Genomic DNA, 26,688 nt, shown 5'->3' on the forward strand with positions numbered 1-26,688 from the left:
AGTTTAAATGTTTAAGTTTATCTGCAAACAAAAATCTATACACAATCATTGTGTTAGGATGTGTATATGCTAGCCATGCATTCCTTGCTTCAAATAAATGTTCTACCAATATTTTTCAGTCAACAAGTGCTCAGTAGTTAAAGGTTTAAGCAATGAGGATTTAGGCAAAAAATATAAACAGAAAGAATATCTGAATTCAGACAGCTCAACAATGTACCAGTAAGTAAATATAAATATAAAAGAAACCCTACAGAGTTAGGAATACAAACCTACATTCCTAAAAGGTATAGTGTTCTTTTCTTTATTTAGATTCAGACCACTCCACACCACAACCTAAATCAAATTAAAATATAGGGTTTACTTAAAAAAAAAAAAAAGTTTTTACCCCATTGACACGATGGAGCCCCTACAGCAGCTCGATCGGGCTCCTGCAACATCAAGTCAACGCTTCTAGAAGTCCAATCCAACCCTCCCACGAGGAGCATTGGGGACTAAAAAAAAAATAAAAAAAAAATAAAAATAAAAAAAAAATAAAAAAAAAAATGTGGCAGCGCTCCTATAGGAGTTCAGCTGTAAGAATATAGTTTGACTCGGTTCTCACAGCGGAAGCACTTTTAGTGGCTGTCCGGTAGACTGCTACTATAAGCGTATTGAGCCCTGCAACGTAAGCACTGCTGTGTCTACTAAACAAAGGCAATGCTTTACACTGCAGGGTTAAAACTAAAAGGACCACTGCACCCAGACCACTACACTTCAAGACGTTTGGCTTAATTTAGTGGTCTTTTAAACTTATAAAAGACACAACCTAACAGGAGAATTCAGAAAACATTATTGGACTAGCTCAGAGTTCTCTCATAGTGGAGTAACATGCAAAATCTCAATGCAAATAAGTCAATTTTCACCTTAGACAGGTCAGACAGGTCAACTTAGTGAACACAAAAATGCCAAGTGTATTTCACATTTTAGACAAAAACAACCAAATTCCCAATAAAAAAAATTCCCCCAAAAATTCCCAAATTTTCAATTTGCAACAAAGTGTAGGAGAATATGAACGGTTGAGAGGTATGATTAAATGACTGTGCAGAAAACATACCCACAATATTGGTGTTTATTTAAAATTTCAGATATGTGGATCAATGATAACAGAGTAACTATTGTTTAAGATGGCTAACCTCAGAACGGAGAACAATATTTTCATCTTCTAAGTCTTTCAATTTTCTCTGGAGTGAATCAAAATGAAAATAATTTTGGACGGATGATGAAGATTCATTCCTCTTCAAACTAAGAAAAAAAAAAAAAAAGCACACAAGTCTTTAGAACAATTTTAACTTGCATTTTTGGGGTGAGTTGTTTGCCCCCACTTCCCACAGTTACAATAAAGTTCTATATCAAACACCAACCCACTAAGTTTAGTGACCAGTAGGACTGATTGTGGATGCTTTCCCTATTGTACTTGAAATGCACCTTTCTACTGAGCAATAGCAGTGCCTAGAAAGCAGTGCCTTGTCTAGAAACAAGTTAGAGGCTGCATAATGTAATAAGACAATTCCTCCATTGTTGCATATTCATCTGATATTTCCATGCTGTTTCAAGCACTAATGAAAAAGGAGGCATTTCACAATTTTGGATTATTATTCACAGGAAATGAACTAGGTGAATGACCCTAGCTATAATGGACAAAAACACAATATGTGATCAAACTAGTTTTTAAAGGGACGCTATAGTCACCCAGACCACTTAAGCTCAATGAAGTGGTCTGGGTGCAATGTCCCTCAGGTTTTAACCCTGCAGATGCAAACATAGCAGTTTCAGAGAAACTGCTAGGTTTACATTGCAGGGTTAAGCCAGCCTCTATTGGCTGTCTTCCGGATAGCCACTAGAGGCGCATCTGCGACGCTGGAGGCATATTATGCCTCCATCGCGCAGAGCGTCCATAGGAAAGCATTAAAAAAAGCTTTCCTATTGACAGCTTGAATGCGCGTGCGGCATTTGCGGCAGAGGGAGCCGACGTCGACGGGGAGCAGAGGTCACCAGCGCCGAGGGAGCCAGTCGCTGGAATAAGGTAATCTGCTGAAGGTTTTAACCCCTTCAGCCCAGCGGGAGGGGGACCCTGAGGGTGGTTATTTTCCTGACACTACAGTGATCCTTTAACATAGGATGGAACGTTAGCTGGATGACTACAGGATCACAAGTCTATGCCAGGCTAATTGTGCCTTTATTTTATATCTCAGATTGTATACTCATTTTCATCTCATCTTGGTTAATAAGTATGTTACTAATTGACAAATATCCACATTCTATAATTGGAAAGCGCTGCAGAATATGTTGATGTGAAGTTATTATTAAGTGAAGCAACTGAAAGATCTATTATGGAAGACAAGGCATGATTTACATACATGTGCATCTACATTCAAAAACTATAAAAAAAAAAACGCAAAAAGGCACAATGTATCAGGAGCATAGCAGGCTGGTAAATTTCACCCTATTCACATTTATCTTTATTTTCAAGAATTAATTAGAATATAACATTCAAGGGAATTTAAACGAAAATAATCTTGCATTTCCAACAAAGTTACATAAATCACGTCTTGCACGTCTATTAAAGTTATATTTGCTCATGCAATGACAACTGTGCTGGAAACATAGTAACAAACAAGTGATAACGATTTCTAAAGAAAAAGGGAGAGTTCTAATCTACAAGCCAATATACATATATAATAAAAAAAAAGAAAGAAAGAAAGAAAAACTAAAAACAAAAACACAAACCTATTCTCACACCTGTATAACAGTGATAAATACTGTGTCACAGCTACACTACCCAACCTAAAAGTCTAGGTCATGTCAGACATAATATGCCAGAAAATATGAACACAAAGTATGTATTAACGGACCTTAGAATGGCTGGGTTTAATGTACAAAACCATAAATAGCATAAACTTAATACTAGCCAAGATCAGGGAAACAAATACGGGAATATTATGGAAGTAACCAGGTCAGGAAGGTCAATAAATAAGCCAAAATTGTACTTATAATATTTCATATAAATGTTGTAATTATATAGAACGCACTACACGAAGATCTAAGAGAAAACCACAACATAGTAAAGATCAGGGGACTAAAAACTTTAAAAATTAAGGTAGACTTTGAATGTCGATGTCATCCCTGTGACACCAAAAATTGTGGAGATGAGGTTGCAGTAAGGACATGGCTCCCCAGGAACTGGAAATTACACTAGGCATCAAATTGGCATAACTAGAGGGGTGCCAAGAGTGTGCAGCACCCCTACCCCTGCCTGGAGACCCGGAAGTGTCTGCCTCCTGATCAGACTGCGGAAGGCAGTAGAGGAACATAGGTCGCGGCTTGCAGATCCACTGCATGCGCAAGAATGCTGGAGTGGCACAACAGGGTGCCGAAGACAAACATGGGGGCAGTAAGAATTGTAAATGCAAAGACCTACTGAAATAAGGATCTTTGTAGCAGAAGAGATACCAGCTAAAACACTACCAACTGATCACATTTTTTTTAATCTAAATAAATTTTGAGTTTTTTGCCTCCTTTTCACCTTACTGCAAATAGGAGACTATGAACTCTTGTGGTATGGTAGGGATCCAAGGTGAAAAGCTAATTCCAGCAGGGGCTCAGAGAATCAGAGTACAGTATGGGGTAGCTGTACTCTCAGAAGATTATGGGATAGAGTAAAGTCACTATGAAAAAGTGCATGCATTACACCATTTAATACACACAAGCCCCATGTGTCATTCATTCCAGTATGTCTAAATGACAGTACCAGTTCACTACCTTTCACTAAACCACATTGAAATATGTTTTGTTTGAGAGGTGCATGCTCAGGGAACACCCTGCACTTTGCTCAGATGAGGTCAGCAGTGTTTCTCTCTATATCTGGTGACTTACGGTGTGGAGCAGATGGACTCTGGTTCACTTTCCTCAGCAGCACTGGTATAAAACTGAAGCAGTTCATCTTTCATAGCCAGTTCATGACGCAACTGTGAAACCTGATATGAGAAAGAAAGGAGAAGAAAAAAAAATAAAAAATAAAAACACACCACATCAGCATGAGTTCATCAGAGTACAAGGGAGGCAGAGAAAGTTATTCAATAAGCAGCTAGTAGCAAATAGCAATGCAGGCTAAAAATTAACTCTTTACGGTCAGAAGGCTCAGGCCCACCACCATTCAAAAGTACCTAATAAGCAACATTTGTAATACATATCTAAACAAAACCAACGTTTTGGAAACCAAAGTGTTTCTTAGTGCAAGACTATATTTATGAAATACTGGACACTTTTTCAGATCTTTTATATATTTATTAAAAATAGAAAAGCTAAGCTAATAAAGATCTATTTATATTCCACCTGCACTTTGTACTTTGATATAATCAATGCATCCTTTTCTTCACAATGGCCTTTGATTGGGAGTGTCCCTACCATCGGACAGCAGGTGTGTATCTAAACACTTCCAGCAGCACATATTTTGAGCAAGCCGGACTTGTTTGCACGATAGGTTTTGAAACATCTTCTAAAACCAGGTTGTTTGTGTCAGATTGTTCCAATTTTTGCCATAGATTATACACATCTTGCTTTTTTTATTCTACAATTACTATAATGGCGTGCCAGTAAGTGGTCTTTCAGGAAGGATGGGAACTCACATATTGAAGTAATAAAATTACATAGTATTGCTTTTGCCAGTGTTCGGCACAACATCAACATTAAATTTGGGCCATAAAAAGACAGACAGTAGTGAAAAGATCTGAGTACGATATGGATTACAGAAAATACAGAGTAGTGGCTGCTTCACAGAATTAATCTACGTTGCAGTCTATACAGATTTCAAAAGAAATTGCACCGATAATGTATTCTTGAAATATTGTTGTAGATCAGTATATTTCTTAATTCACCATCTGATAGGACTCAAGCTTTTTGTATAGGACATTTAGGGTTCAGAAAACGGTAGAGGTGTTTTAATGAAGGCCCTTCGACACAACTCAAACAGGTCTATTGTAAAAGACACCCAGGTTTAGTCATTAGACGTTTAATGGAACACAGTGCACTGTATGCAACTGAAGATATATACTTAATATGACAATACAATTAGAGAAATCTACTACTATATACGATGCCTTGTAATAAGTGTAAATAAAGAGTGAATTCATTTAAATTAACATTAGGCTGATTTTGTATAGAATGGTCAGAACCCTTACTTCCTCCTTGATATGTTCTACTTGCTCTTCGAGGTACTCATTCCTTTCTGTCAGTGTTTTGTTCTTCTTCAGCAAAGACTGGCCTATCCGAGCAGCTAATTCAAGATCCCGCTCTTTCTGCATTGGTTAACAAGAAAGAAGGCAACATATTTCAGTATTTATAGCAACAATATGATACAATTTACAATCAAAGACAAAAGCAGAGCATACTGTTTAAGATGTGCATGGAGAAAAAGATATAACATTTATTTTTAGAAAAAGTAAGGCAATGGTCAAGAGCCACCCAAACACCTGTAAAATACTTAACACAATGGCGGGGCCTGACCTGCACACTGAACAGTCGCATGGCAGAGGAGCTCCCGACACTAAAGCGGATTTTGGGGAAATACTCGCTGACTTGAAGCCTGAAAAGATGCCGGGATATGCTACCCAAGCTGGGGGCACCCTGGCGAATTGCCCGATACCAGTCACAAGAGTCTCCCACGGGCATAAACCTGAAGCGGTTTGCGGCGGCCTGAGGTGGAAGGGGCAGGGGGAAGGCGGACGCTCTCCTCGCCCGGGACGCTGAGCCACTGATCGCCCTTTCCCCCTTCTTAGGACCGGCGGGGTGATCCCGGTCCAACCCTGTCAGGCAGCATGGCAACAGCAGACGCAGATAAAGGAGCCCCACAAGCAACCCCTAGCCGCACAGGCCCACACAATGGCGGACGCCACGTGCGACCACAATGACGGCAGAGAGGGGACTGATCTCCAGACACGGCTGGATGCCTTCTTCGACGCCTTTTGGGCGAAACTAGCGTATAGAGAGCAGCAGGGCAACACACCAGCGAACATACCAAGCAAGAAATCCACACGTATTAGCCACAACCATTCCGCCGCTGGGAGAAGGGGGATCTACAGACTAATGGCACCGGCTCTCTTCACAGACCAGAGCCAAAGAGACAGAGACCTGCCGCAGCGAGGCAAAACAAAGATAAGACCTGCAGAAAAATCCAAAGCAGTGCCGGGGAAGGGAAAGGGGAGGCAGGTGACCCGAACACAGTCACATCGCCAAAAGCCCACTCGCCCTGCAAAGCGTAACCTGCACAGGAGGCATGGAACACAGAGGGACACCGGAGAGGTCCACATGCCGCCCGCTGGCAACACAACGCCTCCGTAACCCTTCTACACCACCCCGCAGCTGCTTATCGAAATGGAGCTCTGGAGGGGGCCAACACTCTGCAAACTACCGACAGGGTCACACGGCACCCACTCAGCACTACAAAACGCAACACAGCCCTGACCCGGCGGCTGGACTGGGCACTTATCAATAGGGCACAGGAAAGCATCTACATCTGTATCCCGTGGCACCTTCCCCGGAGGACTAACCTAACGGGCCAAAGAAGGGACTATTTGCTCCAGCACAATAGCGGCGTCGGGTGAGGAGCTGTTGTAAAGAGGAATCTTTACTGTTGCTGAACATGGTTCTCATTCACTAAATTCCTCCTCCATTTCTAGATCTGTTTTCTCATATTGATCTGCTTTTCCCTATTTCTGCCTCAATTTTGCAGTCTTATAGTATATGTATTGACTTAAAAAACAAAGTCAAATGCTCAGTTATTATTGGTTATGTGAGAGTACCCTATAACTACATTACTATCATATGACATTCTAGTAAAGCCTAGATTTACACACTTGAGCAGACACATAGTTGCAATGTTGCTAGCTAGTAGACCCTAACAGGACCCACCACTTTAAACACACTAGCTCAGCCTGCAATCAGCCTACACCTTGATTAGCAAATATACTCTACTATATTTTCTCATGACAAACACAGTTTGCCTAATCATTACTCTCAAGCAATAGTGGAACCTAGCCTGTATTAAGCCGTTTACCAAAACTTACACCCTATGAAACGCTTATATCTTGAATCGTTACTTTTTCTGGTTTTAAAAATATATGCAAACCCAACATGCCACAATAATGTTACGCTATGACTATAAAATCAAGCCTGCTGACGCTGTTGTGGCAATACAGGCACTGTTGTAACTACCTGCATATCAAAAATAAAGAATAAAAAAATAAATAGTTAACAATAATCCATGTTGTAAACTGATCATTTTTTTTATGAACACTCCAAAACGCTGAAGTTCTTCAGTTTGTGGAAGTTAGTAGAATGTCCCCTCTTTCCACTTATTTTATAAAAGTGCTGTTTCCAGAAGCACACTGATAAGCTTCATCGATAACAACTACTCCAAGCAAAAGAGAGGGTTTCTCATTGCTTGCTGGAGCCGTGCCCCAATGATTCTCTATAGGAAAGCACTGTATTGGCCCATAGAACATCACGAGTGATGATCTCCCATGGGCAGAGTAGAGCTGTGGTGAGAAGATACTGTAATGGTTATGGTGTCAGAAGTGCCCTAGTAACCCTTCCACCCACTATGTAAGCACTCAAATGTTTTGACTTATTACCTGGGGTCTACAGGCAATGCTCCCCACCTTCACTACTTACAATAGAGAGCCAGAAGTTCCTAAGCAGAAGCTTCCTTTAGCGCTCCTCAGCAAGGTCCTGCAATGCAGGGCCAGCTCATTGGCTTAACGTGTCTGCTGATCGCTCTCAGCCAATGAGCTGACACAATCAGGTTTTGCACAGACAGAGTGTCCAGCTCTCTAAAGGAAGTAGTGGAGGCGGGGAGCCAGCCGAACCTCTGCTAGGAAGTCAAACTGTTATAAGAACGGTTTGACTACTTACATGGTGGACCACAATAGCTAAAGTGTGCTGTAGTTGTTAAATGGCTTGTGCACATGACAACAGATCATGGTTCCTTTTTTTTTTTTTTTTTTTTTTTTTTAATTCTTTATTTTTGTTGTGCGGGGGATTACAGGCATATCAATCTACGCCACAACAGCGTAATACAGTTTGTACATAGAATAAACCATGGCGTGAGAATTCGCACATTTTTATATAATTGGTGTGTTCAACTAAACCGTTAGTTCAACAGAGTGAGAAGTAGCTATGAAGGTTAGCATAAAGAGGATAACATTGTTATGTACAATTGTGAAAGGAACATGAGTAAACGTTGCTTATATGAAACAGCATAGGATAACATATCTAAGTTCGCTTTAGGTTTGTCTGTGATGTAGTGCACCCTGCTTGCCCCCTGAATCTAACTTTAAGTGTGGCAGGTCGTTGAGTAACTTTATACCATATACAGTAAATTAGACGGTAATTTATAGGCTTATACATTATAGTGGAGCAACATCTATCAGGGCATCTGTACTTGCCACTACTGCGTGTTTCAAAGTTTATATTCGTGAGGCATTTATGAATTAGAGTTGAGTGTCCATAAACTTATGGTAACTACACGTATGTCGAATCAATAGGCATGCCATGTACCCTGTCTGATAGGCGTTACACAACATGCTTAGGCATGACTGACTATGCTTAACCACAGTTCAGATTTGTCGATAATAAATTCAATATATCAGCTAAGGGATGGGGGGGGGGGGCGGAGTAGGTTATTCATACAGCATCAACAAGCTAGCACTATTGAAGTATTGTAGGGTTGCATGCTTATCTGATGCGCTCGCTATTTTTAATTAACGTGTCGTAGCTAGTTTAACGTAATATCGTGAGATCGTTTAAACTGGGCATCCCTGTTGCTGAGGGAGCATAGGTTATTAAATTCCGTGGCTAACATGCCAGTTATCTGGACTAAAGTAAAGCGAAGCCAAGGCTTAACATATTTAACAGAAACAGGATACTTGTACTTTTAACTAAAGCCCTGTACCGACATTTCTTGCTGAAACAAGTGAGCATTTTGTGGGCAATTTAAACAGAGAGGCTAGGAAGCGTGTGGGTATGTGTACAAGGTTGCCTATTTGTAGCATTTTTAAAATAAGCAAGGTAATGCAGACGCTTGTGATGCTTAGTATGCAAAGTGTACGGGTGTAGTTAACCAGATCTAGCATTTATATACAAACAGTTCCTGTCGTCTCTAGACAGCAGAAAGAGCAGGCTAATGTAAGCAGTTCAGTCTATGTTTTGGAGACCGATGATTATAAAATAATAAAATAAGCAAGAAAGTACTTATTTAGTTCTGCTCTGCCGACCGAAGTGGTGGTAGGGAGAGGCTACCGCAAATCTTCACCCTACGCCACTGGTGTGCTGGAGCAGGTAGTCCATGCAGTGACTGATCATATTGCTTTTAATCCGGTCATCAGTGATGGGGACCCGAAGTGAGGCAGGATGCTGTGGGCTTATGGATCTCCGTGCGTCCAAGTGGTGATGCTGGGAGTAGCAGTCCCGGGGATCCGGGAGTCTAATCACGTGCCTTCTTGCCACCCCTGTCTGCCGTGATGAGTGGGTCTGCTGCTTACTAAACGGTGAGCATGCGAGTGTTGACCGATAATCGGTCCGGGGTGTGCCGGTCTGCTGGTTCAGGGACTTGGCTGGCAACAGTCGGTTAGGGTGCAGGAGCTGATGCCTTAATTGGGCTTTTTCCCACTTGTGCTTGCGTGGAGGGGGATTTCCGCCAAAATGGCGTTGTGTTGCCGGGCGAATCCATGCTGCTACCTCCTGTATCGGCCTCATGTAGGCCGTTCTCTGAGTGTATAGCGTGGTCCACAGGCTGGCACAAACCCTGTCAAAGAACACCCCTATGTGCTGGGGTGGCGTGTGGAGTATACGGTTCCTGTTAGGCCGTGTCTGTGCCGCCATCTTGATCAGGGCCTGGTTGCTTCTCCTCGTTTTAGTCGTCTCTCGTGCTGGTCGTGATGTGGGGGTGATCGTCCCCAGCGAGGACCGGGATGACCCCCGCCGGTCCAGAGGGGGGGGGGGTTGGAGGTGAGCACTGTGCGGGTATCACCTGCGAGGTTACCATCCAGGAGAGCGGCCGCCTCTCCCTGGCTCGATCGCAGTTAGGCCTCAGGCCGGAATCGTGGGGACCCGATGGGGTACGGGTGTGTGTCTGGCATCAAAACGATTCCCTGGGCCTCCCCCACTCAGAAGGCACCTTCCCTGCAGTGAGTGAGCGATGGATCGGGGTATATCCCCCGTTTTAGTCGCCGGTGTGCAGGAGCACTCGTGGAGCACGTCCACCCTGCTAGGAAGCTAAGCTCCGCCCCCCCATGGTTCCTTTTTTATAGTGGTGATTTCTGTGGTTTATGCATTCCCAATATTTAGATTGGCAAAAAAGGTCCACATTGATAAATGCAACACTATAAAAATTTTTGTAGGAAAACCAGGACAAGGAATCTCCCTGTACAATTACCTACATCATAGGTTCACTCATTGCTTGATTACACAATTACCTACATCATAGGTTCACTCATTGCTTGATTACACAATAGTAATGAGGAGAGAACATTAATAATATAATAAAAGGTATTTTGAACTTGCCCTCTACAACCTGGCTTACTGCAAAGTCATCCATTACTTACCTTTTATTGTCTCACAAAATATACCAAAAATTATTATATAGAGCTACTTACTACTGAATCCTGTTCCAGGTACAAAAAACTATGGCAAAATTGTGTAGTGTCATTGTATATAAAAAGGAATGATGTTGGCCCCACCACAAACAGCTATAAAATAAAGAGTTAATGTATTTTATGACTGCTCACTTTAGCAGTGGAGAACATTTAAACAAGAAATTCTTTATCACCCAATACTTTAGACAGCTATCCAATGCTTTGTGTTATCTACATGGTGAAAAAATATCTGGCACATCCATATCAATGTCCTCTAAATAATTGATAACCATGAACTTTAACTCTGCAGTCCCCACCAGCTTATCCTGTACTTTTCCTAAAATTCCAAAAGCAATTTATTCTTCAAATCTACAATTATAACGCTTATCAAATACCTTATTTACTCTATTTGTTAAGAATTTAAAACAAAGTTTGTACTTCACTGGAACACTTCAAATACTTTGACCTTCAACTGGTTTAACAGTCTACACGTCTACTATACAGAAACATCTTATGTTTGCACTTCGTTTACGGACTGATTCCCGGTGTACTAAATATTGTACCTGGATGATGCCATTATGGAAACGCTCATCAAAAGATACTGTCAAGTAGTATGCTGCCTAAACCCTGTTCTGTTTTATATGCACTTCTTAAGGTGGTATATTGATATCTGTTTAAGCACAAGATGTCTCATTGCTTCCCATCCTGATAACCACAATCCTTGATCCAGGTGCACTGCAATTCATACAATAGGTTTAGGTAGTAAAAGAAAACAACAACAACAACAACAACAACAAAACACACAGACCTATGTATGAAGTTTATAAGTACAAGTTTTAATAATCTCCTGAATTGATGTTAATGCGATTCATAGAACGCTTTAGGGTAAGGGTTGGACACGGGTAAATTTTATGGTCCAGTGGGCAGAGCCAGCAAAAGACCTGAGCAGGCGCATGCTTTTGGAGCTCAGCTCTGCCATCGTCAAAAACAGCAGTTTTCCAAAACTCACCCATTGCACAGAGAACACCTCACTAGGCCAGCTAACAACAAAATGGGCTTAAAGACAAAATAAAGCCAAGGCGGATAGGGTGCCTACTAGCAATGATATCGGCGATCGCCTCATACACTCAACAGGCTGTATGGACCAATATGGCGCCCCATGGTAATGAATCCTCATATTCAATCGGAGGACTTTCCCACAGAAATGGGTGAAGTAGCCTCTTTGATTGCAGCACAGTTGGTGAGGGCTGCACATGCCGAAGATAAGCAGTGCGGGCGAAAACCCCAGTTCAGTTCACGGGCTCCACACGCTTCATTTTTCCAGATCTCACAAAGAAAACGCTAGCTTGGCATCTAGGTCCCTGATGCCACTGTTGCAGGTTCTATGATTGGAAGAAGTCGCCTACCGCTGGCATCTCTTTTAGGGGGTACCTAAAGAATAATACAAATAGGGTATTATTCCAATTAAAGATAAAAAAATAAAATGGTTGGAGAAACCCCTTTAAGAATTTTAGAAAAAGTCAGTCGGCTTAATTGGTTTTCCAAGTCCCAAAAAAGTAATTAATCAGCCGAAACAGGATTCAGGGATTGAGCTGACTGTACTTGTATCAAACACCAAAAAGTAGAGTTGCGCTTTGTACAATGATAGTCCCATTCACCGTTGAGTTCAACAGCTGGTTTATACTGCACATGAACAAATAATACAGATATGCAAAGCTTAATCCAGCCGTTATTTAAAAATTGATTTTTAATGAGCTGCAAGTGACAGAGGAAAGACGATGTCAAGATGTATTATCAGTCATAGGATTACTCCGACAATATAAAAACACAAGTAATTTAAAATGTAATTGTTTTCTGGGGCTTTTTAGATTAAGGGCCCTTGAGGAGACTTAAAAAAAAAATAAAGTAAAACTATTAAAACCTTTTCTCCATTGGCGACACGTGATCTCAGCCAATAAAATGCTTCTCCGTAGAGATGCACTGAGGTACCTAATGCACAGGAACGGCAATTACAATGTTTCTCTATGGGCAGCCTTAATTATGTTGAACATATTTTTCTTCCTAATCTTCACTGGGAGGTGCCTCTACAGCAAGGTACCCCGACTGACATATGTAAACATTACACGGAAACTGCTGTTTCTCAAAAATGTCAATGTTTACATTTGGCAGGCTGCAGGCACAGCATCTAAGCAAGACCACCTGTACATTAAGTTGTAGTGGTATTGGTGTTTAGAGTGTCCCTTCAATTACATAAAACATTTTATAATTTGTCACTATGGCAAAATTTACCAGAGACCAACTTGTTATCAAAGAACAAAATGGATACGGTTACACCAGTGTGTATGCGGCTTTATTCCTCAAGTTGTAATTCTATTCTTGAAAATATTAAAATAAGAAAATGACTCCAAATTGCATATTATCTGCTAGAGTTGATAGTCTCCATAGCAATCTGGCAGACACTTGGTAATCTATATTCTGATATCACAGAATAATAAAAGCACATAGAGGGAGAGAGCAAGCACATTGTGTCTGAATTAAAATTAAAGTAATAAATTGTGTTCTAACAGGGATTCTATAAAATAATCACTCAGAGAGAAATAATGGCCGACTCATAATAGAGCAACCAGCAGACATTGATTATTCTACATACGCAAATGTAGAATGTGCTGTGCATGAACTTTATTACCATGCCCTTGCTTATCAAACAGTACATAATTCAGGGTTAAAAATTATCCCTGAAATTTAAACAGGAAAATAGGGGATCATGAACATTACGACGGTTATCAAATATAAAATAGGTAATGCTACACAGTAAAATAAGATGTTGTTCAACTAACGTGACTGTTCATGAGCACAAGGAAGACAGCAGCGTCTTGACAAATAGTAATTTTTTTTTTATATATATATTTTTTTTTTAAATCGGGGGAATATTTTCAAGACAATATTGCAAGTCAGATAAATCACTAGCATCAAGTATCAGTTGTATAGTGCTCATGGAAAGGGTCTCGTTTATTATTTCGTTTGAACCTCTGATAGTAATTAAATGGACACTATACGCACCAAATCAACTTTAGCTTAAAGGGAGGCTTATAGGCCCCAAAACAACTTAACTTATTGAAGCAGTTTTGGTGTATAGATCATGCCCCACAGTCTCACTGCTCAATTATCTGTCATTTAGGAGTTAATTTACATGGTTCATTACATTGTTAATACAGCTCTAGTCACACCTTCCTGCATGTGACTTGCATAGCCTTCCTAAACACTTCCTGTAAAGAGACATCAAATATCTACACATACTTTATTGAAGATTAGGTTTAATTTAGAATTTATTATATCCTGCTCTGTTAATAGCCTCCTAGACCCTGCAGGGGCCTCCTCTGTGTGATTAAAGTTCAATTTTACAGAGGAGATAAAAACTTCAAAAAGCAATTCACATTGGATTGAAACCGCCAGGGGTGGGTGGCTAGGACTGCATAAACAGACAAGTGTGACTTAACTCCTAAATGGCAGAAAATTGAGCAGTGAGACTGCAGGGGCATGATCTATTCACAAAACTGCTTTACCACGCTAAAGTTAATTTGGTTCTCCTATAGTGTCCCTTAAACATTTATGTAGATACAGTGGCGTACTAAGGGGGGCGCGGTCCGCCCCGGGTGCTATCAGGCAGGGGGTGCCACCAGGGCTGGCCAGGCTTGCTATTCTGTGAGCTGTGTGGCTGCACCGGGTGCCATAGCAGCAGGGCGCCGGGCAGCCGACACAGCTCACACGCAGGGGCTGGGAGCAGGAGCTAGAGATCTGGCTGCACAGAGTTGGGGGCGGAGCTAAAACGGCCGTGGGGGCGGAGTCAAGCCGGATGCGGGGGCGGAGCTACATGCAGCCTCATACTGCTGCACACAGAGGGGAAGCAGGAAGGAGTCCCTGCTTCCCCAACTACAGCACAGGAGCCAGAGGTACTGAATCCACACCTCCTCCAGCCCAAGCTTACAGTAAGTAAGAGAGTGTGTGCTGTGTGTAACTGTGATTGTGACTGTCTTTGACTGTGTGTGTGTAACTATATGCCTGTGACTCTGTGTGTGACTGTCTGTGACTGTGTGTGTGTGTGTGTGTGACAATCTGTGACTGTGTGACTGCCTGCCTGTGATTGTCTGTGTGACTGTGTGTGTGTGTGCGTGTGACTGTCTGTGACTGTGTGTGTGTGTGTGACTGTCTTTGACTGTGTGTGTGTGTGTGACTGTGTGTGTGTGACTGTCTGTGACTGTGTGTGTGTGTGTGTGACTGTCTGTGACTGTGTGTGTGTGGGTGACTGTCTGTGACTGTGTGTGTGTGGGTGACTGTCTGAGACTGTGTGTGTGTGGGTGACTGTCTGAGACTGTGTGTGTGTGGGTGACTGTCTGAGACTGTGTGTGTGTGGGTGACTGTCTGAGACTGTGTGTGTGTGGGTGACTGTCTGAGACTGTGTGTGTGTGGGTGACTGTCTGAGACTGTGTGTGTGTGGGTGACTGTCTGAGACTGTGTGTGTGTGGGTGACTGTCTGAGACTGTGTGTGTGTGGGTGACTGTCTGAGACTGTGTGTGTGTGGGTGACTGTCTGAGACTGTGTGTGTGTGGGTGACTGTCTGAGACTGTGTGTGTGTGTGGGTGACTGTCTGAGACTGTGTGTGTGTGGGTGACTGTCTGAGACTGTGTGTGTGTGGGTGACTGTCTGAGACTGTGTGTGTGTGGGTGACTGTCTGAGACTGTGTGTGTGTGGGTGACTGTCTGAGACTGTGTGTGTGTGGGTGACTGTCTGAGACTGTGTGTGTGTGGGTGACTGTCTGAGACTGTGTGTGTGGGTGACTGTGTGTGTGAGACTGTCTGTCTGTGACTGTGTGTGTGGGTGACTGTGTGTGTGAGACTGTCTGTCTGTGACTGTGTGTGTGTGACTGTCTGCCTGTGACTGTGTGTGGGACTGTGTGCATCTGACTGTGTCTGACGGTCTTTGCCCTGCAGTGAGACAGCAGCATTACAGGGCATGCAAGGGACCTGTGCAGGAAGACCACAGAGATCCCAGCAGCAACCACTGACCACCAGGGACTGAGGATCCACTCCAGCCCTTCTAGAGCAAGGTAGGGAGGCTGGGTGGACCTCTTATTTATTAAATGTGTGTATGTATGTAATGTTTGTGTGATTGTGTGTCTGTGATTGTGTTTGTGTATATCTGTGATTACGTGTGTGATTGTGTGTATATCTGTGTATGTGTTTAGTAGATAGCTCCCTTATTTGGTGTCCTTAAATATTGCAATCTAATATAAGGATAACAAATAAGGGATTTATCCACTAAACAACTGAAAATAATGTTTTAAAAAAGGGCTTTTTTAATTTTGATCCTTTAGCTGTTTAGTTGATAATTCCCTGAATTGGTGCCGTATGCGAGATTTCCATATTTAAAGATACCAAATGAGGGTGCTGTTTAGCAGATAGTTCCCTTATTTGGTGTGTCCTTAAATATTGCAAGCCCACATAAGGATAGCAAATAGGGAAGTTATCTGCTAAACAAAGATTGAAGTTAAAGGACCATTCTAGTGCCAGGAAAACATACCCTCAGGGTCCCCCTCCTGCCCGGCTCTGGAAAGGGGAAAAGGGGTAAAACTTACCTTTTTCCAGCGCTGGGCGGGGAGATCTCTGCCTCCGATCCTCCTCCGTTCCACCCCGTCGACTGAATGCGCACGCGCGGCAAGAGCTGCGGGCGCATTCAGCCGGTCGCATAGGAAAGCATTTACAATGCTTTCCTATGGACGCTTGCGTGCTCTCACTGCGATTTTCACAGTGAGAATCACGCAAGCGCCTCTAGCGGCTGTAAATGAGACAGCCACTAGAGGATTTGGGGGAAGGCTTAACCCATTAATAAACATAGCAGTCTCTCTGAAACTGCTATGTTTATAAAAAAATGGGTTAACCCTAGCTAGACCTGGCACCCAGACCACTTCATTAAGCTGAAGTGGTCTGGGTGCCTAGAGTGGTCCTTTAAGAGGTGTCAGCCAGCCCACAACAAGAAATCTGGGTGGCTAATGTGAATTATATGCACATGTGTTGTCAGATGCCAGCATGCAGAGCACAGTGTTTCTGCGTGTGTGTATATGTATCTGCATGTGTGTATGTCCGTGTATGTGTATAAGTGCAGACATCTCAAAATCTCACCAACACTACACACAAATATACTCACGCATTTCAATGTCAACACTACATGCAAACCCCACCATTATATATAACCACATCACTGCATTCAAATACCACACAACACACAAATGCATGCTTGCATTCAAACACCAGCACTGCACTACATACAAACACACCCCTACATTCACTCACACATACTTCATACAAAAACATGCATACATTCACACACAAACACTGCTCAGTGCTAAATACATAAAAATGTGGGTTGTTTTTTACATTTAAAGTTGGGGGGAGGGGGGGTGCCAAAAATAGGACCCGCCCCGGGTGCCAAATGCTCTAGGTACGCCCCTGTGTAGATATTAAGCGTCCTACAAAAAGCACTTAAAGACCAGGGCACATAACTCCACTGATGGGACAGTTCTCAACTACGTTCTTCATACTTTTGAGTAACCTTAGGGGCATCCCCGCTAGAAGCAGACATCCTCCACTACTGCGCTCTCGGTCCCCTTCATGACTTCCATTGCATGACCCTCTCTTATATTGCTTCTCAAAAGCAAACCTCGAACAGTAAGACAGAACCCCAATTTTGGAAATGTCTAGCACTGTCAGGAGGTAGACAGGAGAGTTGAGATTTGTTATATAGTGAAGAGATTTTTATAATATTCATTTTAAACAAATAAACACAATGAAAAAAAAAGTAACAAACCTCTTCAAGTAGATGTGTAACAGAATCTATATCATTGTATGTTTTAGTCATCTGGCCAACTCGTTCTGCACATAACACTGAAAAAGAAAAAACAAATATAAATTAAATCAATAAAATAAAGAAAATGTAAATATTAGAGTAAGCATTCTATAAAGCATAAAGGGGTTAGGGTACATCTTCACAGGATGTTAGTCAGGAGACACAAATATAAATCAGAACATAAACGTTATGGCAAAATATTTCCACTTATGGATTTTGGAAACACTATCAACTATAAAACTAAAAGGTTGATTGATTTATGGATGACTCCAGAACACAGAACTAAAAGGGGAGTTTTATCTAGGCAAAGCAGGTGCTATTCGGGGTGCAAATAGCACCTTTATTGGTTTCCATAGTGACTGCTCCTTATTGAGCTCCTTGCTCCATAATAGCACTTGTTTCCGCTTGAATGTATCTTAGGTTATATGATTTGAACCCAGACTACTGTGTATCTTTATAAAATAAACAGCTTGAGATTAGTCAGAGAGGTACATGTCTAGCTGCAATAAATTCAAACTCTTTCCTAACACAGCAACTGCTGCCCCGGAGTGAAATTCTGAGAGACAGACATCTCTGTTCTGTCCTAATGAAAATATATCACCAAACCACCACCACCACAATAAAAACCAAAGCCCTAAAATTATTTTAGAAAATGTAAATGAATATATAGACAAATCTAAAGAGTTCATTAAGGAGATAGAATGCTATCAATAGGTTCTGGAGACATTTATAACCCACTCAACCACTGACCACCTTGAAAAAAATAATTATTAGAAGCTAAAATAAAGAAAACTTAAATTTTATATGGAATATCTTTAATACGCAGGCATACGCAAACCTCATATCACCGATCCCTATTCAAATTAACATTAACAATATCTTGTATAATATATATTACTATAGAGACTAATTATCCACACATAAACCACACTGTTTAATCTGTAAAATAATGACACATTGATCTTTGTAGATGTGTGGAATGTCACGTTTCACAATTATTGAGTAATCCTCAACTGCTGCAGATTATAAAATTGCACGACTTTTAAAAATTCTGAGACAGAGGAGATATTGATTTATAAATTAGACCGAACAGATAACAAGTATACAATGTAACATTTATTCATTAAATGGTTAACAGTCTCTCTGGATTTATCCACCCACTTCGTGTTTTCTTTTCCCATAATCCAGAGGGAACTATTCCTAGTTGTTAATGTAGCTTTAAATTATTACAAGTGAAATACTTTTCATAGAACACAAACTTGCACTTCATAGCAATAGCAGTGTTAGAATAAGGAATGGTGCGTGTTGCACACAGGTACTCAACTTGTGGTACACATATCCCAAGGGGTAAGCTCACCACAAGCAGGTGGTATGCCGAAAGCTGGCCACCGTAGGGCAATATTTACGAAAGGATCCACTCCAGCTCAGCTAAAGGTAGGGAGGCAAAGTGTACTTAAATAAAACAATTTGTGAGTGTGTCAGCCTGTGTTAAAAAAAAATCAGTGAGTGTGTAGATCTGTGCAAAATCAGTGAGTGTGTAGATCTGTGCAAAATCAGTGTGTGTAGATCTGTGCAAAATCAGTGAGTGTGTAGATCTGTGCAAAATCAGTGAGTGTGTAGATCTGTGCAAAATCAGTGAGTGTGTAGATCTGTGCAAAATCAGTGAGTGTGTAGATCTGTGCAAAATCAGTGAGTGTGTAGATCTGTGCAAAATCAGTGAGTGTGTAGATCTGTGCAAAATCAGTGAGTGTGTAGACCTGTGCAAAATCAGTGAGTGTGTAGATCTGTGCAAAATCAGTGAGTGTGTAGATCTGTGCAAAATCAGTGAGTGCGTAGATCTGTGCAAAATCAGTGAGTGCGTAGATCTGTGCAAAATCAGTGAGTGCGTAGATCTGTGCAAAATCAGTGAGTGCGTAGATCTGTGCAAAATCAGTGAGTGCGTAGATCTGTGCAAAATCAGTGAGTGCGTAGATCTGTGCAAAATCAGTGAGTGCGTAGATCTGTGCAAAATCAGTGAGTGCGTAGATCTGTGCAAAATCAGTGAGTGCGTAGATCTGTGCAAAATCAGTGAGTGCGTAGATCTGTGCAAAATCAGTGAGTGCGTAGATCTGTGCAAAATCAGTGAGTGCGTAGATCTGTGCAAAATCAGTGAGTGCGTAGATCTGTGCAAAATCAGTGAGTGTGTAGATCTGTGCAAAATCAGTGAGTGTGTAGATCTGTGCAAAATCAGTGAGTGTGTAGATCTGTGCAAAATCAGTGAGTGCGTAGATCTGTGCAAAATCAGTGAGTGCGTAGATCTGTGCAAAATCAGTGAGTGTGTAGATCTGTGCAAAATCAGTGAGTGCGTAGATCTGTGCAAAATCAGTGAGTGCGTAGATCTGTGCAAAATCAGTGAGTGTGTAGATCTGTGTAAAATCAGTGAGTGTGTAGATCTGTGTAAAATCAGTGTGTGTGTAGATCTGTGTAAAATCAGTGAGTGTGTAGATCTGTGTAAAATCAGTGAGTGTGTAGATCTGTGTAAAATCAGTGAGTGTGTAGATCTGTGTAAAATCAGTGAGTGTGTAGATCTGTGTAAAATCAGTGAGTGTGTAGATCTGTGTAAAATCAGTGAGTGTGTAGATCTGTGTAAAATCAGTGAGTGTGAGAGCAAGCTGTAGCCTGGAAGGAAGAAAAAAGTAAAAAACAAAAAACACCCCACGATGAACGTATTCCTTTTATTATCTCCTGTTTGTTATCTGTAGAACTGAATACATGGGGCAAATAAAACAAGTAGAATGATTCACAAATGGAAGGAGTGGCTCAGACAGGTAGCTCCTGTCACCAATATTTGTACTGGGAGTATATATATAAATAAACACCGTGACATCATTCGATATACACCAAAAAAAATAAAAATAGCACCTTACCTACATTTGTTCAACTACAAATCAGCGATAAGTATTAACTTACTCATTCAACAGATAAAACATGGAAAACAATTATTGTCTATATTAAACAAATAGTGCAAATAAATTAAGATTTTTAAGAGCACTGACAAAACAGGAAACATTTTAACAATTCATAGGCAAGTTGATTTCTTGTGTCAGCAATGCTCTCAGATTGTGTAATTTAGTGAATATTATATGGATTAAGGAATTTATTTAAAGGGATACTGTAAGGACCAAAATAATTTTAGCTTAATGAAACCATTTTGTGTATAGATCAGGTCCCTGCAGTCCATTTAGGAGTTAAAGGTCCATTAAAGTCACCAATAGCACTCCATCTCAATGAAGTGGTTTGGGTGCAATGGTTCTGTCATTGTAACCCTTCCAATTGAAGCATATAAGCTTTGTTTAAACAACAATGTTTACATGGAAGGTTAAAGTAATCCCTTATCGCTTTTCTTACTGACACAAAACAAAGAAAAGGTGACAATTAGCACCCCAACCGCTGCAGGTCACCATAGTGGTTATGGTGTTTGGAATGTTCCTTTAAAATGTAATAGATTTGTATTTAGTTTTGATTTAAGTTTATATATATATATATATATATATATATATATATATATACACACACACACACACACACACACGAACAACATTTAGAATTGTGTTTTAAAACAAATAGATCTTATAAATTAGTTTCTTTAAATTCCATTACAATAACTAAATGACCAAACCCTTGACTAAAATCACGTCTGAAGTTTTACCTGCATATAGCAACTGATGATTAACAAAAGGGGTGCTTTCACAATATTTCCAGTAAACAAATATAACAGACATCCACACATTAGGTTAATTGTGTAGATTAGGGCACAGTGTGTTACACAGGAACCACCCTCTTCCTCAAACATACAAACCTAAAACAATCTGGTAACCCTTATCTGGTGCATCCCTTTGTCATTTATAGAAATGTTTTGTGGTTTGCCTTGGCAAGCCAAATACATGTGGATTATAATCATAGCGATTTCTAGCTAAATCAGATCTAAGACAATCATCCACACAAGAGATGGCATGAAAGTTGCACTTGAGAAAGTTAGGGTTGGTGACTTTAATGATCCTTTAACTCCTAAATGGACTGCAGGGACATGATCTATACACAAAAACTGTTTCATTGCCTACATTGCAAGAAGAGGATGTTTATATGACATTAAAAGCACATTCATATACAATTCTCTAACTAAGACAAGATGTTCCTAAGAAGAAGATGACAAAGGAATAAATAAATAAATCTATCGACCCTTGCCATTAAAGGGACATGCTGTGTCGGTGATCTGACAAATTACTACTCAAAATTTTAGATTTTCAACATTTTTGCTACATTTTCAGAAGGAGGAAACAAAGCCAGATCATTTTAATACAGGAAATAAAGTTTCAGACTTGCTCATGGAAACTAATTTAGGCACCTACACTGTGCCACCTATTCTTTAGGCAACTGAAGACAACAGGGAGTTATCCACTAAACAGTGAATTGTGAACTGAAAATGGAATAAAATAATGCAAGACAATATAGAAAATATTTTTGGTGTGTGAACGGCACACTTGCCAACAGATCCATATTTAACATGCATTTGGGACTACTCACAATTGCCTGGGTATCTTCATTTCATGTTTCTAGAGACACTAAAAAGTGTAGCAGGATTGTGTTTAAATATGGAGTTTCAGTAGTAGAAATATCGAAGGAATGCTCCCACCAACTTGAATTTTTTTGTGTGTTTTTGACACATTTGTGCTTATATTTTCTAACTTTGGGCTTTAGTATGTTTCATAAAAATATTTATTGACCGTCACACTTCTGAAATTATTGTAAATAAAGACAACTGTAGGCAGTCCACATTTAATGGATCTGTTAAGAACTGGATGGCATATTGTGAGAGTCGTCTTCCTTTTATAACATCAACATTAAAATCAAATGTGCTGTTTTTGAAAGGTTGGTATTTCTGAGATTACATCATTTTAACCCAGCCCCACTACTAAAAATTATGAAAATATATATAGAAAAAAGTAATTTAAGGGAAAAAAATACCCAGATTTTTTTTTTCCTTTATGCCCCCTCAAAAATAAAGTTTACAACAAAAGCAACTTTAGTCTTCGCCAGCAAAAAGGGCAAGCAATCAGTGCATACAATATAGGCTACAGCAGGCATAGGCAACCTTTGGCACTCCAGATGGTTTGGATTACACCTCTCATGATGCTTTGCCATCATTATTGGCTGTAAGAGCAATATGGGGGATGTAGTCCACAACATCTGGGGTGCCGAAGGTTGCCTATCCCTGGGCTACAGGATAAGCTTTTAAATACAAAGTGTAAGGTTTAAGGGTTTATCTTGGTATACTCCCTGGACTGATGTAAATTAATCTCTGTAATGAACAGGCTGATAACCGTCATACAGCCATTCCCTGATAGTAAAGTTTTATACCTATACCAGTCATTTTACATTATGTTGTTTTCACAAACCACCATCGCTGCACTCTGTCACATGCACTTAATTCTCTATCTACAAAGAACCTCCTCTACTGCAGGGAGTCCTCTACATCTTATTTCCAACCAGCAAACACGATATCTCTACAAAAGAATCAACATTAGTTCAATTAACTTTTTTTAGAGCAGCCAGTCCAAAACTTCTACACTGTTTTTTTTTTTTTTTTTTTTTGCTTTAATTATAAATGTAACATGGAATATAACTCCCACACCTACCAATCAATACAAAATGTTTACTGACTACAGCTAACAACAAATACTGTAAACAGTAGTCATTAATGCTTGAGTGATTTAACCAATGACCAGTAGACTTGTGCATGGTAAGAAAATTCAACTGGGCAGAACCAGTTAGTGAAAACAGAAAGCTATTCGGGATATCCAGTGTTTGGGCTAATATCAGTTTGGCATTGAAACATGGATTTCAAAACCGAATCGGAGGAAAAATTCACCAGTATACTTCAAAATAGATACATAGTATTTGGAGGGCATTTTCCCACCATTTGGTTCACAAGTAAGAAAAAGTAACCAATAGAGAGAAAACCAGGAGGAGCAGTAAATATAGATTTTTGGGTTTTTTTACGGCTCTTTTTCTATTGCTCACTTGCTCTGTAAATAAAATCAACGTTTAGTGGCTCTCCCCTAGCATCAATCATGTTATTCACATCAATCGGAATTTAGAATCACAAACCAAAAACAAACATGCTTGGCTATTACATGTTTTGGGTACATTTCAGCTCAGAGTTCAAGAATTCAACTGGGGAAAAAAAAAATCTCCATTGCATTTTCTTCTGTCAATCCAGCATTTGCATAAACACCTTTCCAATGCAATGTCTTTGATATAAATCGACAAGGCCATATCACAGAAAGGTGCAGAGCTAAGAGCTACATAGATCTATACAGTAAAATCATGGTCATGGGCTGTCCCCTTGAAATGAAAGCAAATCTCTGAAAGTACCATTGCACTGAAGATGGGTGAAGATCAACTACAAATATGGACAAGCCCAAGAAAGGTTTAAGTTCCAGGAGGTGGCTTGTGGTGTGGCTAGGGCAATTTCATTGATAGCTATTTATGTAATTATCCAGGTCCTTAAAATAACACTCATAAATGGCATGTGTTCTTTATATAATAATCTCAACAAGGCAGAGACTTCCAGACTTGCATCCATATGATAATGTGTATAATCACTGTGCTTACTAGGCCTTCCCACCAATATAATATGACATATACAGAGATAAGGGTAGTGACTAGGAGCGATATTTAGAAATGTTTTCTGATAGTGGCGGTTACATTCCGCCATTTTGATCATATTTATGAAAGTAAATTTCCTTCACAGTAGATTACACCAGTTTTTGCAGATATTTCCATATCAGAAGACAGCCACATTTATAGTGGTGGAAACATTCTGCCACCTTATTGTTGATAAAGTGCCAAAAATATTCATAAATGCAGTGTGCCTGTGAAAAATGCTCCATATTCAAAAATGTCAGTGTGGAATAAAAAAATAAGACAGATTTAACCAAATTGTGCCAACAATTTTGATAGAAAAATGTCAGTGACACTTGAAATGTCCCCCAATATCACATGTGGGCAGAAAAGCAGGAATGTGTTTAATGATAGGATGTACTTACAAGCAATTCAGTCTCACACCAAAACCAGAGCAGTTGGTGGTGTATGCCATCATGGAAATGTTAGCTGGAAAAATTATACACATGGAGTGTTCTGGCATTCTACATATGACAAAATAATCTTGAATTCTTTAGTAGTTGCAGTAACCATTCCCCCTCATTGAATTGGTTATAGTGCCTAATGTCTCAGGCATTGTTCCTCCTTTCTGTGGGACAACCTTTTTGAGCCCTTCTAATCCTGGGCAACCAAAATTTTTTATGTTCAGTATTTGCAGATGAAAATGAAGTAGAGGGACTTCAGGTAAGAAAAAGGACAAATGGGTCGTTTGTTACATGTGAGTTTACAGAGGAAGAGGTTCTATTTCAACTGTCAAAAGTAAAGACAAATAAGTCAATGGGACCTGATGGAATACACCCAAAGTTATTAAAAGAGCTTAGTGGTGTACAAGCAAAACCATTCACGGATTTATTTAACCAATCATTGTTAAATGCAGTATTCCCAGAAGATTGGAAGTTCGTGAATATTGTGCCCATCACAAGAAAGGTAGTAGGGAGGAGTTGGGCAACTATAGGCCAGTAAGCCTTACTTCAGTAGTGGGGAAAGTGATGGAAACCATGTTAAAGGATAGGATTGTTGAACATCTAAAAATCACATTGATTTCAAGATCAGAGACAACATGGATTTACTTCAGGGAGATCATGCCAAACTAATCTTATTGATTGGGTAACTAAAATAGCAGATCAGGGTAGTGCAGTAGACATTGCTTACCTACATTTCAGAAAGGCTTTTGACACTGTTGCACATAAAAGGCTTATCAATAAACTGCAATCTTTAAGTTTGGATTCCAATATTGTTGAATGGGTTAGGCAGTAGCTGAATGACAGGCAACAGAGCGTTGTAGTCAATGGAGTATATTCGAAGCATGGTCTTGTCACCAGTGGGGTACCTCAGGGATCTGTACTTGGACCCATTCTCTTTAATATTTTTATTTGTGATATTGCAGAAGGTCTTGATGGTAAAGTATGTCTTTTTGCTGATGATACTAAAATTTGCAACAGGGTTGATGTTCCAGGAGGGATAAGCCAAATGGCAAATTATTTTGCTAAATTAGAAAAATGGTCAGAGGTGTGGCAACTGACATTTAATGTGGATAAGTGCAAGATGCAGCTTGGGCATAAGAATCCAAGAGTACAGAATATTTGATACCCTACTAACCTCAACATCTGAGGAAAGGGATTTAGGAGTAATTATTTCAGATGACTTAAAAGCTAGGCAGACAATGTGATAAAGCAGCAGGAAATGCTAGCAGAATGCTTGGTTGAATAGGGAGAGGTATTAGCAGTAGAAAGAGGGAAGTGCTCATGCCATTGTACATAACTCTGGTAGACCTCACTTGGAGTATTGTACACAGTACTGGAGACCGTATCTCCAGAAGAATATTGATACTATAGAGAGAGTTCAGAGAAGGGCTACTAAACTGGTTCATGGATTGCAGGATAAAACTTACCAGGAAAGGTTAAAGGATCTTAACATGTATAGCTTGGAGGAAAGACGGGACAGGGGGAATATGAGAAACATTTAAATACATAAAACCGTAAAGGAGGAGACCATATTTAAAAGAAGAAAAACTACCACAACAAGAGGACATGGTCTTAAATTTGAGGGGAAAGGTTTAAAAATAATTTCAGGAAGTATTACTTTACTGAGTTAGTAGTGGACACATGGCATAGCCTTCCAGCTGAAGTGGTAGAGGTTAACACAGTGAGGGAGTTTAAGCATGTGTGGGATAGGCATAAGGCTATCCTCAACTTAAGATAATGCCAGGAACTAAAAAGTATTTAGAAAATTGGGCAGACTAGAATTGCTGAACTGGCATCTTCTGCTTGATGTTTGTGGAGGAAGTTTGACAAACATGACAAATATTACCATGGCCACATTCTATAATAGTGTGTTAGTGCAGAGCTGCACGTTTCATAAAACTGTGTTTCCTATGAAAGGTACCTGCAGCAAACTTAATGAAATACTTGTACTACTG

The 26,688-nt window shown here is 40.3% G+C and overlaps 1 protein-coding gene across 7 annotated transcripts in view; it reads right to left on the bottom strand.

Moving 5' to 3' along the window:
- The window catches only part of TRAK1 (trafficking kinesin protein 1), a 126,032-nt gene that overhangs the window by 50,665 nt on the left and 48,679 nt on the right, over nt 1–26,688 (bottom strand). For all 7 annotated transcript variants that reach the window (XM_063452093.1, XM_063452091.1, XM_063452088.1 and 4 more), the window contains 4 exons: nt 17,529–17,605; nt 5,217–5,333; nt 3,913–4,013; nt 1,173–1,281 (listed from right to left, as the gene is read on the bottom strand). In XM_063452093.1, coding sequence (XP_063308163.1) covers nt 1,173–1,281; nt 3,913–4,013; nt 5,217–5,333; nt 17,529–17,605 — 404 coding nt within the window. The remainder of the gene's footprint in view (nt 1–1,172; nt 1,282–3,912; nt 4,014–5,216; nt 5,334–17,528; nt 17,606–26,688) is intronic.

This window comes from Pelobates fuscus, chromosome 4, assembly GCF_036172605.1.
Source record: "Pelobates fuscus isolate aPelFus1 chromosome 4, aPelFus1.pri, whole genome shotgun sequence".
NCBI lineage: Eukaryota > Metazoa > Chordata > Amphibia > Anura > Pelobatidae > Pelobates > Pelobates fuscus.